The sequence below is a fragment of the Coenobita brevimanus genome, chromosome 38 (assembly GCF_032717465.1).
Source record: "Coenobita brevimanus isolate Jiangsu-jjx chromosome 38, ASM3271746v2, whole genome shotgun sequence".
NCBI lineage: Eukaryota > Metazoa > Arthropoda > Malacostraca > Decapoda > Coenobitidae > Coenobita > Coenobita brevimanus.
The window spans coordinates 51,124,295-51,143,660 of NC_136991.1; the positions used below are offsets into that span (position 1 = coordinate 51,124,295).

Here is a 19,366-nt window from a genome sequence, read left to right on the forward strand (position 1 = left end):
CTCCACTCCATCCCTCCATCTCATCCTCAGCCTCCCCCTCCCTCTCCCCTCCTTCACCTCATTCACATACATTCTCCTCATTAATCTCTCGCTCTCCATCCTCTCCACATTTTTTTTTTTTTTTTTTTTTACGTGTCCGACTCTGGGCAAAGGCTCAGGGCCTATTTCTTGGGGGCAGTGGCCTATCCCAAGGCCCAGTAGTCCTCCTACACCTCCACATGTCACCACTTTGGTGCTAACACCCACCGTCCATATTGAATACATGCTAGGGCTGTCTCATACAGGACTGGTGTACTGGTATTAGCGGGGGTACTTTTACGACATGTCGGCGGGTCATCTGGTAGATCAGGAAAGTCTGCTTTTTAGGAAATTCAAATCCTTAAACTGTTCCCTGCTCCAGCCGGGATTCGATCCTGGGTCCATTAGCACTGCAAGCCGCCTCTCTACCGATTCAGCCACTGCCTCCCCCAGAACATTCTAATCTCGACATGGTTTGCATCAACAGCACGCGAGAGGCCAAACCACCTCAGTGTATTTCTCCTAACGTTTCCTATCACATTCACATCCACACCACAAAAGCTTTAATTTACCTAATTTTACCAGCAGTACTGTTTTTAAGTGGGATGTTGCTTCATTAGAATGGAGCTTCAGGCGTGTAAAAATTAATGGCCACAATTATACCTTCTTATGTCATATGCTTTATTAGTCATTTGTTATGAAAGTAGATTTGGTATAGCATGGCCTTTAATTAAAAGTGGCTTTTCAGATTACAAAAATTTAGTTAGAATGAATTTATCATGTTATTTGGTGTCATGAAAGGACAAGAAGAATTGGAGTAGGTGTAATTGAATTATGGTGGGTATTGCTTTTGCATCAGCTGTGTGTGTTTTAGATATATTGCAGTATGAGAGGGTAAATGCTGGACCACTTTTGATCGCTGGTCACTTATCTGAAAAACTAGAGTTGAAACTAACTGATGAGCTCTCTGAAATTACCAACTTCTCCAGACAAGTAAATCTTTTAAGCTTTGTAACAAGTGGTATAGTTCAAGCATTGTAAGTGAAGGAACTTTGAACAAGCCCACCATTTCAAACATAAAACCCAGAGTGGAAGTTGTGCAAAATAAATTCTCAGTATCTGTTGTATACCTCATTATCTCAGGTATAGATTCAGTTGTTTATACCAAGCGTGTCAAATAAACAAAGTTAAATTGCTGTGGGTTGACTGATTTTAATATTTATTCTTGTCATTTTTGGTCAGCATACACCAAACAAACATTCATAAGCACATTAAGCATATTACTCTTGACCCCTGGTTGCAAGTTCGGTTGTGGCTGCACTTAGCACTCTTTGTTTTGCAGAAGCACATCAAGTTGACATATTGTAGATCTAGTTGACAGTTATAAGCCTTCTCTTCCCCTACCCTTGCATATCTGACATAAAAAAGGCCCGTTAACCTACAAGAGCCTTACCGTATAAATACTGTAGATGTCATTTATTTACCAGACCCCTATGCACTGACTGGTGGCCAATACTTTCACACTCATATGTTGGAGGTTGAAAGAATGTCATACTGGCAAATGTAAAAATCTTATATTATCTAAGTAACTAGACTAGCCACCAGAACAGTAAAAACACACCGTATGCAAATCTTACTGAGTTGTTTAAATCCAGTACCAAAATTGGTGAGTTATTTCATCCTCTTGTACTGCATATGCTTCAGTGTGTATCCTCTCTGTTCCCCTCAGATGGAAACTGTTACGACTGGCTGTGTAAACTTTGGAAAGAAATGTTGATGCACCTCAACACCTATGGTGCGTGTTTTGTTTCATTTGTGTCGGACGTGGCATGTGTCTCTTCTGTGCAGTACTGTAGTTGTGTGCTTTACATACTGATATGTGGCATTGATGTTTTTAGTTGCAGTCAGTTTATTCAAGATGAATTCCAGTTATTGAGGTACCTAGATGTTATTAGTTGCAGTCAGTTTGATAAAGATAATTCCAGTTATTGAGGTACCTGACTATGCAGAAATAAGTGTGTTGTAAACTCATCAGGCACATAGCCTACACTATGGAAAAAAGGCCTGGTCATTGTGAGGCTTGCTTTTTAGGCATGAATTGTGATTTGCGATCATTGTTTTTTGCTAAGTCGTCATCAGTGATATGTGACTACAGGTCTTGTGACTGACCTTACAGTCATCACTCTTTAGGCAGGGAACTCTTGCCACATCCATCCAATCCAATACAGTACTGTGTTGCCCTCTTAGGAGTTTAGGGAACCAGGGCTAGGCCACTCGGTCCAGACATATAGGGTGAGAGTGACCAGTTGCTAACCACTGAGTGACATTATGTGAACAGTAACTGCAGTCAACCCTCAGAATTAAGCCCTTTGGCACCACAACAACCATGTGAAGTGTCTTGATTCACTGGACAACCAAGTGTCTAAAAATTGTATAAGGATAATGGGACTTAAGCACATCATCAGTACATCATACAAGGGCCCACCCTTGATTTACCTCTGGCCATCAGAGAACACAGGAAAAAAAAGAAAATTCAAACTCCAAACAGAGACCCTTACTATTCTAAGTTGTGTTATATCCGTCCATCCATCCATCCATTCATTCATTCATTCATTCTTTCATTCATTCATTCATCCATCCAACCTCCATCCATTCATCCATCCATTGGTCATCTGTTGCTGCATTGATCCATCAGGAGCTTAGGGTCGCTGGGGTAGGCTGTTCAGTCTGGGGATTTAAGGCAAAGGGACTATTTTTTTACTTGTAAATGGTTTTATATGGGCAGTAAACTCCAGTTATACCAGGATTTGAATCATTATGGGCCACGTCTAGTTACGCATCACTGATTTCTTTTTTCCAGCAGCACCAGCAGTGGTTGAGCAGTAATTATTTGGTTTTGACTTTCAGTTAATTTAAACCCAAGGAATCCCGCACAGACATAAACATCCACAATTATGTGTTTTCCATTACTGATCAGTTAGTCATTTTGATGACTATCACATCACAAGGAATAACCAGGGTGACAGCCCTTGTCATACACTCCTCTGAGCAATACTCTAATACAATAAACTAAATTAATGCTGTCTCAGTAAGTGTTCAGTTTTAGCTAATGGAGAAAGAATAATTATGCTTCCTTTATGTTGCAAAAGGTGACCAAACATGACACGAGTGGGGTGACAGCATTATACACCCAACATGGGGATGGGTTGGCTTAGAAAGAATTTGGATCCCATCACCTTGTCACAGTATCAGTGAGGTCAAAGAGCTGTGCTGAGGATCCTCTCACCCCATGTTGATGTGGATGTCAGGTTAGGGTGATTGGCTAGCATTATGAGAGCCCCATTGTTGGGAACTCAGTGGTCTTGCTATTTATTATGAAAAAGAAGGAGAAAAATATGCTAGGATTGTAAAGGATGATAATAATGTAGAAAATAGGTCAAAGATGACAGAATAGTACTGTATAGTATTATGTTTAGTGTTAATGCCATTGAAACACTGAAGAACAATGCTGCATATACAGTATATAATTATAACTGGAATTCTACCTTTTATATTTGCAGGTAAGAGCTTTTCCTGACCTGCTGTGCATGATGCATCCCCCAATTTCTTGGAATGTTTGTTATCACTCAGAATGAAAATTAAACTTTTCTGACAGGCAAAGGTCCAGCATGCAGTTATTTGGCTTTGACTGTGTGCTGTTTGTAGACTGACGATCACATCTGTTTTGTATTTTGAACTCTGTGTACATTATTAGAGTACAGCTAGTGCTTGGTAGGTTGCATTTGCATGGTTAACTTAGTCCATCCATCCATCATCCAGTCCTATGTTGCCCCATGAGGAGCATAGGAGCCCGGGGCTAGACAAGTTGGTCCTGACATTTAAGATGAGAGTGACCAGCCTCACTCATCCCTGAGTGGCATTACGTGAGCAGTAAACCCCAACCATCCTTGGATATAAACCTACACAGGCTCAGTCCGATCAGAGCACCTTAATTACCCACTAAACCACCAGGCACCATAATTTGGTTATATGTAATGATTATGTGTTGTGCATCTAGGATATGTTTTTCTTAAAAGGGATGCCTTCATGTGATGATGCTGATATAACTGGGCAGCTCCACTGCCTGGTTAATCAAACATCCCTCAGTTTCCTCTGTGTCCTCTGTTAGGAGGCTGGTGGACTGTAGGAGCTGGATAATTTCAGCTTGCAGTGTACAGGGTTTACATTCAGATTACCTCAGGGCTGCAGCAACACATAAGATAGGCTGGAGTATTCTTATGCATGCAGATATAGTACCTCCCTCTAAAACTGCCTGTGTGAGGTGCTAGAGTGAGATAGAAGGCATAGATGGATTAACACAGTAGAGACGAGTGTAACGGATCTCATTTACTACACTGGAGGACAGGATTGTGCAAGTAGTCAGACCCTTGATGAGCTTGAAACACTGCAGGATGTGAATCAAGTGATTTTTGTGTTCCAGTGTAATGCAGACATCACCTTGAGCTATGGAAAAAATAGTAGAACAACTAGTCAGAGGCATAATTTATTAGGAGTTATTGTTGAATTTGTATTTATTATCATCCTTGTATAACAGTGTCATCTGCTCACTCATTGTAGTGCTACCTGTGGTGAGTCTACAGTGGGTGACAAGTGAAATTGTTTCATGTATCCCAGGAAACCATTTACTACACCAGTGATGTTGGCTTACATTTCCTGATGTGTCATTAAAGACATACAACCTTGTAATTGCCATCTGAAAATGCTTGGTGGCGACACTGACATGTAGGGATCAGCCAGCAAGTGAGAAGACCTGCTGTATACATGTTAGCATGGTCATTATTCTTTGAATGTAAAGGTAAAAGATAAATATAAATACTGCAGTGCTATTAGATTATTGATGTTAACAAATTATTCAGAATCTGATAATGCAGGTACCAGATTCTCCAGATACTTCATTGTCCTACATACTGTATTGTTATCATGGTGCCAGATTATTTAGATTCATGTCAGGTGGATTCTTTTTTACATAGGTACCAAATAGCATATTTTTACATAAGGACAATTAGGGATAACATATTGCTCCAGCAGATAAGTGGTATGAAGTGTGTGAATATGGATGTGTATGCTTGTGAGGTGGAGTCAGGAATGTAAGGGCTTGAATGGTGTGTGACTGAGATTGTTGCTCATTAATTAGGAAGACTTTCATTATTTCTCTCTGTGTTAGGGTATTTTTTGGTTTCTGGATCCTACCTTACTCCATCCTTAGGTGGGAAGAGAGGTCAGGGTGTTGATTTTTATTTATTTATTTACGGTAATATTCATAATTTTGAATGGAAACTAACTTAAACGTAGCTTTTTCCAGATAGCTGCATGTCATCGTCACCATCATTGACCACCTTAGTCAGTCCATTGGAGGACAAAGGCCTCTCCCATCTTTCTCCACTTTGACATGTTAGATGTTAGCCTGTTCCATTGAGCCCTAGCAAATCTTTGAATTTAATTTCCTTGCTTACCTACTAAGCTGCCAGCAGGTTCTCTTATTCAGTTTAGGAGAAACATCTCGCAATGTGACTGGTAATAGTGGTAAGCTAAGCCTAGGATAATAATAATACTGTATAGAAATTAATTATTGGGTAGTTATTTATGTATCAGAAGTCGAAAATGTCTGTGTTTTGTAAATGTATAGTGTATATGAGGGAGGGGGGGGGTGAGTTGGGGGGAGGGTAGTCAAATGGTTGGTGACAGAGTGACTTGGAGGCGTTTTGTCTGCGGCCACCCTTTGCGGGATTAGGGCGTTGGGCTATAGATAGATAGATAGATAGATAGATAGTGTACTGTACTTCTCCCTTGAAATATTCACTTTATTTTATTATTATAATTTTTTTTCAGATCTTAGTGTGTTCAACTTTGGTATCAACTTCATCACTTTCATAATCCTCTTCAACAACCTGATCCCCATCTCTCTGCAAGTGTCACTAGAAGTTGTCAGATTTATTCAGGTAAATATATATGAGCACATTTGTGTGTGTTTGCAAATGGTATATACATACAGTATTTGTCATAGGTTCATTTTTTTAGCAATGATATCTTCTTCGATTGTATACTACCAGGGGTTTCAGTCATGCTCATACTCTTAAACAATCCATATGATTTTGGACTCATATAAAATGGAGAAATATGGAGTTGTTTGTTTTGTTCTGTTTTTAAGTTGATAATAATAAGCAGTGATGTATTTGCTATTGATGCCTCTTCTTCCTCCCATAGGCTGGATTCATAAACAATGATATAAACATGTGCTATGAGGATGAGGTGTGGGCCATGGCCAGAACCTCTAATCTAAATGAGGAACTGGGCATGATCAAGTACGTTCTCTCGGACAAGACGGGAACCCTGACTTGTAACATTATGGAGTTCAAGCGGTGCAGTATTGCAGGCAATATCTACAGCATGGATGACGGCAGGTGGGTGACAGTGATACTAGACAGGTTGTGGTGTCTGCTGCCTTTACTCCAACCTGTCCTAAAAGTGCCAATGTCAATCTTGAATGCTGAGTTGGAAAAGTAGATTATCACTAAAATGTTAGGTTAGTCACAAAGAAGGGTTGTTAAAAGCTTGTAAAATGAAGTATTGCCCTTTTGCTTCACTGACCAGCATGCAGTAAGCTGCAAAAGGAAGAAAAGAGTACAGTATAGTAGTTGTCATTGCAACCCCAGGCTTAACTGAACATGAACCCTGTGGACTGCAGGCCAAAGATGCCCTCCACCTACAGTCCGCCATTCTTCTTTTCGGAGGGGAATTGGGAAGGAGATAAGGAATGTTTGTCTAACTGGGTAGCAGAGCAGCTCGGTTATATCAGAACCACCACAGGATGATGTCTCAATTCCATTTGTGTGATACAGTTGTGCCATATTAATCTGTTCACTCTTATGATGACGTACTTTTATTTTATTCTTGCTGGAGAGGGATCCCTTCATGTGTTGGCACTGGTATAACTAGGTGGCTTTGCTGCCTGGTTATACATTCATTTCCTCCCTTTCCCCCCAGATGGAGAAGTGTGGACTGCAGGAGGAGGGAACTTAGCCTGCAGTCCACTGTGTTCATATTCAGAGAGGCCTGAGGTAGCAGCTGCTACTACAGCTATTCTTGCTGCTTCCAGGCAATTTAAAACTTGTTTACACACTTTTCACACAGGAAAGGTATTATAAATAGTCCTAGTTCGCCCCTTCCCTTCAAGTGATCTCCCCTAAGCTGAATAAAATCATTTGGAGGTAACAAGAATAAACCACAGAAAGGCATCATCGGATTGAGAGAGGTAACCATAATAGAGAGCTAAGATTGATAAAATTATGTGTAATTAGGCACTCAACATCCACTCACTCGATGTAGTGCTGCTTTGGTTGTCTGCCCTTTTCTCTCTTCCTTCCTTCCTCTTCTGTCTTTCTTTCCTTCATTCTTTCGTCTTCCTTCTGCCTATGGGTGACTCTACATTGAGTGACAAACTAAATGGTTTCCTGTACACCAGGAAACCCATTGTTATTGTGGGTGATAACCATATAACCAAATTATGGCGCTTGGTGGTTTAGTGGGTAATTAAGGCACTCCAATCGGATTGAGCCTGTGTAGGTTTACATCCAAGGGGTGGTTGGGGTTTATTGCTCATGTAATGCCACTCAGGGATTAGTGAGGCTGGTCACTCTAATCTTAAATGTCAGGACCAACTTGGCTAGCCCCGGGCTCCTACGTTCCTTGTGGAGGAACATAGGATTGGATGATGGGTGGATGAATAATACAACCGAACTTGAGTATGACAAAGGGTAATACTGTATTTCAGTTACGGTATCTAATGTTATATACAGTATATATATATATATATATATATATACAGTATATGTAATACAAAAATCTATCATTTGTTTGTAGGAGTAGCATATATTTTGTTGCTCTTTCAGTTGTCAGGAGCTGATAGCCATGGTGGAGAGTGGGGGCCCTGGGTCTGGCATTATACGTCAGTTCCTCACCATGCTGTCTGTCTGCCACACTGTCATACCAGACAGGGATGATGGACGAACCAAAGCTGATATACACTACCATGCTGCATCACCAGGTATAGTAGCCCACACATGATGACTAAATACTCATTGATTGATTAATTACAGTAGAGAGATCATGACTGTATAACAACAGAGGTCATTCCCACTGTACAAAAATGAGTAAAAGCAGAACAAAGATCAAATACGTATTCATATCGATACATGCATACATAACAGTATAATAAGTAAAACATGTGAGTAGTCATCAAAAATTAAAATCTGAGATAGAAGGATGTATATACAGAATCTGGTTTGCTCTGTCCATATGACAGGAAGCTACTACCTCTCCCTGCGAAGTGCTGAGCTGTTACAGGAAATGGTAGCAGAATTTGTTATTAGCTATGAAGAAATTTTAAGGAAATGGTGTATGATTGTACAGTATTACGGTACAACATTATCCTGTTCTGCCATTAAGTAACAGTACAGTACAGCATTAGCAGTAATATGTTCATTTGGTGCTTGTTTGTAGTCCATGTTATGTCAAGATTGTGTTGATAGGCTGTTGTTGTTTAGTCTGTATTTAGGTTAGGGCTGTGGTACGAAGAATACTTTGTATATACATTAAATAACATTTTTGTTTAACCCCCTCCTTCTCCAGATGAACGAGCATTGGTGGAGGGGGCGAGGGAATTAGGGTTTGTTTTTGAGACCCGGACTCCAGAGTACATGATTGTGGATGTATTGGGGACGAAGGAGAAGTTTGAAGTTCTCAATGTACTCGAGTTTACATCAGCGCGAAAAAGGATGAGCGTCATTGTCCGCACGCCTCAGGGCCAGATTAAGTTATACTGCAAAGGAGCTGACACTGTAAGTTCGTACTATGTTTCTTATCTCAGCAGTGTTTGTCTTTCTTTAGTCATAAGTACATTATTATACATAGTGTAGTGCAGTGAGCCGTGTATTTCAGTTCAGTATGCTCTGGCATCACAAGCATTTAGTATGTTACCCCTCTGGTTATTTTTCATTTCTGTTCTGACATCATTATGTGTCATACTTTACCATCTTCCTGTATCAGACTTTCTGATTCTTTGTTATGTGTCACAGTGATATTATTCCTGAAGTTTTCCATACACTTGGCACATTAAAGAATAGTTAATATTGTTTATTTAAATACTCTACCTACAAATTGTAGCTATTCAGTTTATAAGGAATGTAGACTGTACTGAATTCAATATTAGCCATGTCTTTTATTGTCAGGTGAATGTATTTAGAAGGTAGTAATTTATAATGAAATTAGGCTAAAAAATTCATCATTAACTAGGTGTATTATCGTCAGGTGATATATGAGCATCTAGAAGGTACTTGTAGTAATTTGTAATGAGTTTAGACTGTTGCTAAATGCATATGAGCATTTAGTATATAGTAATTTGTAATGAATTTAGACTTTGCTGAATCTGTTGTTAATCATATCTATTTTATTAGGTGATATATGAGCGTTTAGGAGATAGCCAGCAGTTCCGTGACCAGACAGTAAGACACCTGGAGGACTTCGCTGCGGAGGGACTTAGAACACTGTGTTATGCCGTGGCAGAGATATCACCAGAGTTTTATGAAGTAAGTGCACCAGTGTTTTGTTTTAATTATTATTATTTTCTTTTAATTATTATTATTTTTATTTAATATTTATTATTTTTTATTATTATTAATGGTCTTTAATGTTGAGTCCAGGATTATATGGATGTGGTTTATGGGTATGTGTTAATCCAGGTAGGATCTTTTTTAGTTTATTCTTGTTATCAGACAATTATTTTCACCTCAAGAAAGTCATCTCATAGTAAGTGGGTTTTTGAAGGCCGTATCTCATCCATTCAGTTCGAAAAGGTTGTCCTAAGATGAACGAAATTATCAGGAGAGGGCAGTATAAAATGAAAAAAAGTCTCTGGATTCTGGGTCGGAATATATATGTACAGTATATATTTTTTTCCAATAGTCAGTTCATCTCGGGTTTTTATAAGTGAGTTACCATGTGAGCAGGTGTGACAGAGAAAGCTTGTTCCAAGGAAAAGAACTAGATTGTATTATATTTCGTTTGCTTTGGTTTTATTTTCCGTGAGTTCCATCTATTCAGTTTGAGAGGAGTTGGGTCATAATGTATTTCATTGTTGTTCGTGTTTATTTTTCTTCATTTACATCCATATTGTTTTAAGGAAAATAGAATACCTATAGATATGAGCAATGTTTTATTTTCCCTCTCACAGGAGTGGAAGAACACTTACTACAAAGCAAGCACAGCGCTACAGTTCAGAGAAAGAAAACTGGAAGATGCTGCCCAGTTAATAGAAAATAATTTGACCTTACTTGGAGCGACAGCTATAGAAGACAGATTACAAGATGAGGTTTGTAGAAAATGCTTGTTGTTATTGATATTTATTGGCTTGATGGAGTGTGTGTTATTGACCACATCACTTAATGTGAACGTCTGCTGGTTTCAGAATAGGGTACAGTGTCATGCCATCATTTTTTATTGCAAGTTATTGAGGGTTGCATTTCATTAATGTTTGTTGGAATATATGGTTAAAGTGTAGTTGCTTGTCAGATATTATTATCTTGGGTGATGACAATCAACCCAGTGGGCTGCAGGCTTAAGCTCCCCTAAGACTAGTCCACCATCCTGCTTTCAGGGGATAGAGAGAGAATAGAAGGATGATTGTATAGCTGGGTTATGGACCTGCCTCACTGTATCAGTATTGCCATTGCAGGAAAGCATCTGAGGCACCAAGAGAGCACATTAAATTCCGCCAGTATTAACAATACATGTCCTTTCTGCAGGTGCCGGAGACTATAGCAGCTCTGCTAAAGGCTGGGATACATGTGTGGGTGCTGACAGGTGATAAGCAAGAAACGGCCATCAACATTGGCCACTCCTGCCGCCTCCTCAGTCAGGGCATGCCACTCATCATACTAAATACAGAGTCACTTGATGTAAGCCATGTTGTTATGTATCATCTTTATCATTATCATCATCATTGTCAATATCATCATAATCACTGTAATTTTCTGAGTCATCATCATTTGTCATTGTCATCATCACCAATTTTCCACAGTGAATAGAGGTAGGTAGGGTTGAGTTTTCCTGTATGCTGAGTATACAGTAATTATGAACAGCAGGATCCAAAAATTTTAATATGTAGATTTCGTAGAGTATTGTCTTCTATTTTATTAAATCAGTGTCCGTTAATGAATACAGTATTAATTGTCAGTTTTTTGTTAATCTGAAAAGAGTTTGACTATATTTATGCCCAGAAATTGGCTGCAAGATATACCGTACAATAGGTACCACCAGCCTAGTAGTAGGAGGGTTGTAGGTTTGGTTGTATGTAGCTGTCAACTTGGATCCACTCAGTGAAAGCATGACTGCCAAGACTGATCATTGCATTGTGTACACTTTCAGGAAACTCGAGAATCTATTAATCGTCATGTGGTGGAGTTTGGGGAACAACTGAAGCGGGAGAATGAGGCGGCGCTTATTATTGACGGCAAAACTTTACTTTACGCCCTCACTCCTGACCTGCGCAAGGACTTCCTTGACTTGTGTATCTCATGCAAGAGTGTCATATGCTGCAGAGTGTCACCAAGTCAGAAGGCAGAAGTAAGTGTTTCATATTGTTTGTGGAAATCTTTAATGTAGTAGTAGTAGCAGTAGTAGTAGTAGTAGTAGCAGCAGCAGCAGTTGAAACCCTAGGGTTATCTGGATGTGACCACATTGAAATGCAAGATGAAACTGTATGTCTCCCATAATCTGCCATCCTCCTTTCAGGGGATAAGAAGGGAGTTGAGGGATGAGTGTAGAACTGGGCAGGTTATCAGTGCTGTCACAGGAAGGCATCTCACAGTAGTTATGTGGTAAATATGAAAGATGGAGATAGGTTTTATATTCCTGTCTTATCCGTTCCTCTTTCCTTCTATCCTTGCAACAGGTGGTGGCACTGCTAACCAAAGAGACGGGCTCGGTGACACTTGCCATTGGTGATGGTGCCAATGATGTTGCTATGATACAAGAGGCCAATGTGGGTGTTGGCATTGCTGGCCAGGAGGGGTTGCAGGCTGCCTGTGCATCAGACTATGCCATTGGACAGGTGAATAGTGACTAAATAAGATCTGTTTAGGCTAAATGGAGATCAAGGAAGATTAAAAGATTGTTTGGTGAAATTACTTGACTGGGACAGGGAAGGTTTGGAGCCAGCAGATCCAGTGTCTGGCCCTTGGCCTTTGATTGATACTGCTACTGTGAGTGAGGCAATAGGCAGGATGAGGGTGGGGAAGGCAGCAGGTGCGTCTGGGTTGACTGCCGAAATGTTGAAGGCCTCAGGCGATATAGGGGTGAGTTTAGTCACTGACCTGATAAATAGGATTATTTATGAGTGTGTTGTCCCAGATGATTGGCTGAAGAGTGTAATTGTAAATGTGTATAAAGGGAAGGGTGATGCCCTGGAAAGAGGGAATTATAGAGGTATAAAGCTTTTAGATCAGATAATGAAGGTAATGGAGAGAGTTTTAGAAGGTATGATTAGAGAAAGAGTGAATATTGATGAGATGCAGTTTGGGTTTATGCCAGGTAGGGGGACCACTGATGCCATATTCATTGTTCGACAGCTTCAGGAAAAATATATTGGTAGGAGAAGGGATCTTTATTTTGTTTTTGTTGATTTGGAAAAGGCCTTTGACAGAGTCCCTAGAGAGGTGGTGAAGTGGGCAATGAGAAAGCTTGGCTTGGAGGAGTGGCTGGTTAGGGTGGTTATGGCCATGTATGTGGGTGCTCACACCCAGGTGAGAGTGAATGGAGATTTGAGTGATGAGTTTTCCGTGAATGTTGGTGTGCATCAGGGGTCAGTCTTGAGTCCCATGTTGTTTATCATGGTACTTGAAGCCCTTTCACGTGACTTTAGAAACGGACTCCCGTGGGAGTTGTTGTATGCTGATGATTTGGTGTTGATTGCAGAGAGTGAAAGGGAGGCGGAGGAAAGGTTTAGGAAGTGGAGAGATGGTATGGGGCAAAAAGGTTTAAGGGTAAATGCAGATAAAACAAAAGTGATGATATCTAGGGTTGGTGGCGGTACTGTCAAAGACGAGGGAGAGTGGCCATGTGCAGTTTGCCACAAGGGCGTGGGAAGTAATTCCATCTTGTGCGGTGTGTGTGATAAATGGGTGCATAAGAGATGTAGTGGTATCAGAGGTAGACTGCGAGATAATGCTGATTTTATGTGTACGGCGTGCCGGGGTGAGCAGGTGGAGATCGTCAGATGTGAAAGAATTGAACTTGCTGGTGAATCTCTTGAGTGTGTAGAAGAGTTTTGTTATTTAGGAGACATGTTGTGTGCTGGAGGTGGGGCTGGAGCTAGCTCTGTGGCTAGGGTGAGAAGTGGTTGGAAGAAGTTCAGGGAGCTCTTGCCTCTCCTGACATTGAGGGGGCTCTCCCTACGTGCTAAGGGGTCTTTGTATGCAGCGTGTGTTAGGAGTGTAATGCTGTATGGCAGTGAGACCTGGGCAGTGAAGGAGGAAGACATTCGCCGGCTCAGACGTACAGACATGACAATGATTAGGTGGATGTGCAGTGCGTCCCTGCGTCCAAGGCCTGGAGGGGCTGGGTTTACAATGGAAGAGTTGAGAGGTAGGATGGGACTGGAGTGTATTGGTGTTGTGATGAGGAGAGGTAGATTGAGGTGGTTTGGACATGTGGAGAGGATGGGGGATGATAGTTGGGTGAGGAAGGTGAGAAGTGTTAATATTGGGGGTGGGGTTATGAGGGGTAGACCGAGAAAGACATGGGACGAGGTCATTAAGTGTGACCTTAGCGTTAAGGGACTGAACAGGGAGGCTGCAATGGATCGTGCAGCATGGAGAGCCGCCATTAGGTGACCAAGGCCGACACATGCAAGCATGTTGGAGCCTTTAAAAACGAAAACGAAACGAAAACGAAAACGAAATTAGGTAGCACATGGTGTATTACTGGTAACCATTTGACAGTAATGGCTGTATCCTAGGGTAATAAATTTTTATGGGGTAGCCAGAATGTAATAAACATATGATGCTGCTGAAGAGGTTCCGGAGGCACAGTAAACTTTTTTTTTTTTTTAAATGAACCCACATTTACTGAGTTCCATCTTTAACAAACTTTTTGAGCCAGGTCAGACAGACATCTCATACTGTATATCAAACAAGGTTTGGTGTATGTAGCAGATACAGCTATCCAACCAGCCTACAGCTTTAGTTTTGCTCTGCGTGGCATTGTGTAAACACTTCTCCAAAGAACAGCACAGATTACTATCTCCCTGGCAGACACTGAAAGATTTTGTTTTCTTCTGTATAGGTAGAATGATATATCAGGTTACAATTTTTTTCTGGATATTTTTTGAATAGTTGAAAAGAAAACTAATTTGTTTCCTAGCTTATTCTTTCCTAGTACTTAATAGTATAAAATGTTCATCCTTTGTTAACAAATAGTACTTCCTTATTGTCCATTTGTTATATATATTAGTAAGCTTCCCTGTACTTTATTCATATTTAGCTCCCTATCTTCAACACCCTAATTTGTTCACAGTTCCGGTTTTTGGCGCGACTGCTGTTTGTACATGGGGCGTGGAACTACAGCCGGCTATGTAAAGTGATCCTGTACAGCTTTTACAAGAATATCTGTCTTTATGTGATTGAGCTATGGTGGGCGGCCATGTCGGGATGGTCGGGTCAGGTGTTGTTCGAGCGCTGGAGTATAGCCATGTACAATGTGGTGAGTGCTCAACCAAGAGGGATGGAGGGAATTGTTTGCAGATTCCTATGATGCTGTTGCTCTACCCTAGTCTGTCTAGCCAAGCAGAACCATCACCCACATGCATGCAGCTGTCTTCTTGTGGCACACACTGTTTTGCTAGCATCAGAACAGGGTCCTCCCAAAAGGCGAGGTGTAGGGAAAATGGTGGAAGAATATCCCTCAAGGTGAACTGTGTATAGATGTTTATGAACAGTAGTCTCAGCACAGAAAAACTTCCAAACATATTATTTCATACTCAGCAAGAAATCTTCTTCCCACAACACTTTACCTACCCTCATGTACTGTGCTAGCTTATCTCCGCCATGTTTATGATTGTCCTCTCCTTCCAGCCATTTCACTCATACACTCTCATAGTCTCTCACTTTGAACCTGCTCAGTTTGAAGAAACCACCCCTGACTATTTTTATTAGATTTTCCCCTCTATATTAACATTACGTATTTTGCACACATCTTTTTTGCCTATCTGTACCTATTTCATGTGAACAACCTCTTACTGGGCAATATGTTATTCGCAGTGCATTTTTTCTTTTGCAGCTGTTCACAGCAGCACCGCCACTTGTGATGGGCATCTTTGACCGATCGTGTAGTGCAGAGACCAGGATGAAGTATCCTGAGTTATATCGGGAATCTCAAAGTGGATCACACTTCAACTGGAAGGTTTGAACTAGATTTTGCTTATACTGATCTTTACTGTTACTATTATTATCATCATCATCATCATCATCATCATCATCATCATCATCCGGACCTCCTTTCCCACCCTAGGGCAGGGCGAGGAGTAGCAATGTTCAGACAACCCAAGTTTGCCCAGTCTAATTGGCCATGGATCCATTCACTCGTCATTCAAGCCCCTGGAATCCTGGCTCTATGTGATACGCCAAAAACTTTCACCACATTCTGTAGCTTCACACACATGATCATCATCACTATTATTTTATGGCCTCCAGTCTTTTAATTGCAGTGTCTCCAAGCATCTCAAAATTAATTGATTTTAATTTGGATTTTTGTTTGTTCACTTTTTCTTGGAGAGGAGGTTTTGCAGACCAGACCTTGAATTCTTTCTTTTTGGATAAGGAAAAAATTAAAAGCTTGTCCATTAGTGGAACTTATGTGCTTCAGATTTTCTCTTGAAATCCAAGTCTTTCTGGTTTATTACTTTTTCTGTAGGTCTTATTATTGGTGCTATGTCATGATTCATTTAATAACAATACAGTACACTACTCTGACAACTTATATTTTTCATTACCATATCATGTGAAACACATGCTTTATTTCTTTTATTGCTTTCATGATCAGAGACAACAGTTTACTTCCCTGCCTTGAGATTTGTGAATGTCTTGGCATTATTGTAGTATTTAGGCATAGGTAATTAAGATATGCTAGCTGACCTTTTAGTAAAAATTATCTCTACCTACCGTTACTGGAATTTTTGTCGCTGAAGGCCATCAGCTAGGTGCATTGTGGATGACATTTGGCGTTACTTTCTGTTATTTTGGCACTTTTATGTGGTTATCTATATGAATACTATATAATAATATGCCATACACAAATATTATAGTTAAAAGGCAATATAATACAGTAAATCTTACCACAAATGTTGCAACAGGCAATAAAAGGAACTGTAGTACAGTAAATATTTGAAATGTAACTTCATGTGGAATAGAAAACAGGTTTACTGTGGTTATATCCAACCCTAGGATGGGAAAGGAGGTCTGGATGATGATGATGGATAACCAGCAGTTACTTTGTGTTGTTCATCTGCACTGAGATTATCTTTTCCCCCATGGTCTGAATGTGGCTTGTCCAAGGTTATCAGATCTTTGTTTATCCGATCCCCTTGAATCTCTTGAGCCATTGTTTACTGAGACCATTGTACTGTATTTGAATCTGAACTAATGAGATGCAGCTGTGTGTAATTGTCATTCATAATTATACTTTACAGTTATTATCTGCAGAAGTATGATGATGCTATTGTTTCTGCACAGGTGTTTGTGTGGTGGGTGTGGCTAGCGCTAGTGCATTCAGTCTTGGTGTTCGTGTTACCGTATTTCATCATGACACAAGACGTGGCGTGGGGTCACGGTCGGGTCGGGGGGTATCTCATGGTGGGTAACATGGTCTACACGTACGTTGTGGTCACCGTCTGCCTCAAGGCTGGGCTGGAGACCGACGCGTGGACTTGGGTCACCCACCTTGCCATCTGGGGGTCAATTGGGTCCTGGTTTATCTTCCTCTTTGTTTACTCCAACTTCTGGCCCATCATCCCCATGGCTTCAGACATGTGTGGAATCTACCTGCAGGTATGGGAATAATAAGTTGATCTGGCCCAAAGATTAATCCATCACTAGTTGCTTTGTCCGTAATAACCTAACCTTGCCTAGCATCTAATCTAACTCTAATCCAATCCCTCCAGTTCAGAAAGTCTCTCCTAACTTGAGTAAAATTATTAGGGAGTAGCAAGGGTAAGATACAATAGATGTCATTGTATTGTAGGTGTTGACGTGTAATGTAATGCCATGAATACTTTCAGGTGTACTCTTCACCTTTGTTCTGGTTTGGACTGATCGTCATCCCCTTGGCGTGTCTGCTGCCGGATGTGGTTGTCAAAGTGTAAGTCATATGTATAGGTATTTGGATGATAGTTTTACGTATATTGTTTTAATGACCTAAAATTGCCATCTCTCCATTTTGAAAGTTGAGTTGTAACAATAGAGTAACACTAGAAAAAGTTGCTAGTCACAAAGAAAATGTTATGAAGAGGATGTTGAGTTCTAGTATTGTCTTTTTCTGCCACTGAACTACATGATATAAACTACAAAAAGGAAAAAATCTGGGCCAAGTTGGAATAAAACCAGTATAGCTGCATTATACTCTCTTTACCCTAACTTGCCTCAAATTTTCATCCTTTTGCAGCCTATTCCATGGAGCTCAGAGGCTAAACATGACAGTGCAGTGGCTTCACATTCTTTTCATAGCACTTCTTTCTGACCGCCATAATTTTTTAGTGTTACTTTATGCTATAGCTCAGTATTCAAGGTGTGGAGATGGCAGGTATACCCCAAGAGAGCATAAAATTAATATAGTATTGTAGGTAAAAAGTAGGTTTATTTTGCACATCTTTGATGTAAGTGAGTGCATAAAGCATTAGACTGTTGCATTGCATGTGGTGAGTGTGATGTGGAGGTGATTTGTTTGTGGCCTCTCATTATAGGATTAAGGTGTCTGGCAATAGATTGACAGAGAGATAGAAATGAAGAATAGATCTGATATGTCCTATCCATGTATTATATGAGCCCTTATCTTTCCAGCCTACGAAATTCGGTGTCCAAGAGCTTAACAGAGCAAGTGCGGGAGAGTGAGATAAGCAACAAGGACGTATCCAAAGTGTTAGACACCAAGCACAGGTAAGCAGCGAAGGCTTACCGTCCTCCACCCTCTCCCGCCCCCTCCCTCCCCAGCCCTCCTCCACCAACAACCCCGATTGGCACCTCCACTACCACCACCATCACCACCATCATCATACTTGTCCTCTCCACCACAACGTGTCATCCACCTGGCAGCCTTGATCAAAGCGTTTATACCATTAAGCTGACCACCCGAGCCCTCCCAATGTCCTCCTTTTACCTGGCATGAGTAGGTCACAGCATCCCTTATCCCTGTTTACCCCTGCAGTCCCGATGACATGTGTTTATATTTTATTCTTGTTGCAGTACAAACTCTCAGATCTCAAATGCATGGTTCCAAAGGCTTAATGGAAAATGGAATGTTTAAAAAGTAGGATCATTATGGTAACGCTGAGAAAATCAAGTAAAGAATAGCTTACAGTACCATGAAGAGTGAATGTAATGAAGAACCGTGTATTATTGTTTTATAGTGCATTGTTATACTTTCCCACGGATAAACTTTGTCTTCATACATGCATTGATTGTGTGAGGACAGATAATAACAAGACCTCTCTACTGCATGAAACAATATTTTGGAAAGCTGAGTTTTTTTTTTATTGGTTGTTTGAATTTGGGAGGTTGTACTGTACCACCAGCTGATTTTGTCCAGCTTGGGGACCTCTAGTAGTTAAGGGGTTAATGGAGGCTGTATCTAAGTCATTCAGTTTGAAAAGTTTCCCCTGAGAATAATAAAGTCATCTGGTGGAAAGAAGAATAGAATATAAACACATGCTATTTGAGTGATGGGATTAATGGACCTTTGTTATGGAGGACGCAATGCCTGGTGTATTCCCATCATCAGTGCCCCCTTTTTTGGAATTTGATTGATTGGATGCCTGTTTGTTAAGTATTGCTTCAAGGGTCATAGTCTTGCAGGTAAAGGAGGATCCCCAGTGTCTTTTCCTTACCAGTTAACTTCCACCTGTCTCTTATTCTCATTATCTTGTATGCTACTGACTCAAACTTGCCCATTTTAAAGAGATATAAAGAACATACTAGATAATGGTAAGGTGTACAAGGCAAAATAAATCACTAAGGAAAAGGTATAA

General features: G+C 40.5%; 1 protein-coding gene across 1 annotated transcript in view; it reads left to right on the forward strand.

Moving 5' to 3' along the window:
* The window catches only part of ATP8A (ATPase phospholipid transporting 8A1), a 66,804-nt gene that overhangs the window by 19,258 nt on the left and 28,180 nt on the right, over window positions 1–19,366 (forward strand). The window contains exons 9-22 of the mRNA XM_080269974.1: window positions 5,908–6,017; window positions 6,283–6,479; window positions 7,968–8,122; window positions 8,707–8,915; window positions 9,531–9,662; window positions 10,307–10,444; window positions 10,878–11,030; window positions 11,500–11,697; window positions 12,026–12,184; window positions 14,647–14,832; window positions 15,409–15,531; window positions 16,860–17,174; window positions 17,405–17,484; window positions 18,183–18,278. Of these exons, the coding sequence (XP_080126100.1) occupies window positions 5,908–6,017; window positions 6,283–6,479; window positions 7,968–8,122; window positions 8,707–8,915; window positions 9,531–9,662; window positions 10,307–10,444; window positions 10,878–11,030; window positions 11,500–11,697; window positions 12,026–12,184; window positions 14,647–14,832; window positions 15,409–15,531; window positions 16,860–17,174; window positions 17,405–17,484; window positions 18,183–18,278 (2,251 nt within the window). The remainder of the gene's footprint in view (window positions 1–5,907; window positions 6,018–6,282; window positions 6,480–7,967; window positions 8,123–8,706; window positions 8,916–9,530; window positions 9,663–10,306; window positions 10,445–10,877; window positions 11,031–11,499; window positions 11,698–12,025; window positions 12,185–14,646; window positions 14,833–15,408; window positions 15,532–16,859; window positions 17,175–17,404; window positions 17,485–18,182; window positions 18,279–19,366) is intronic.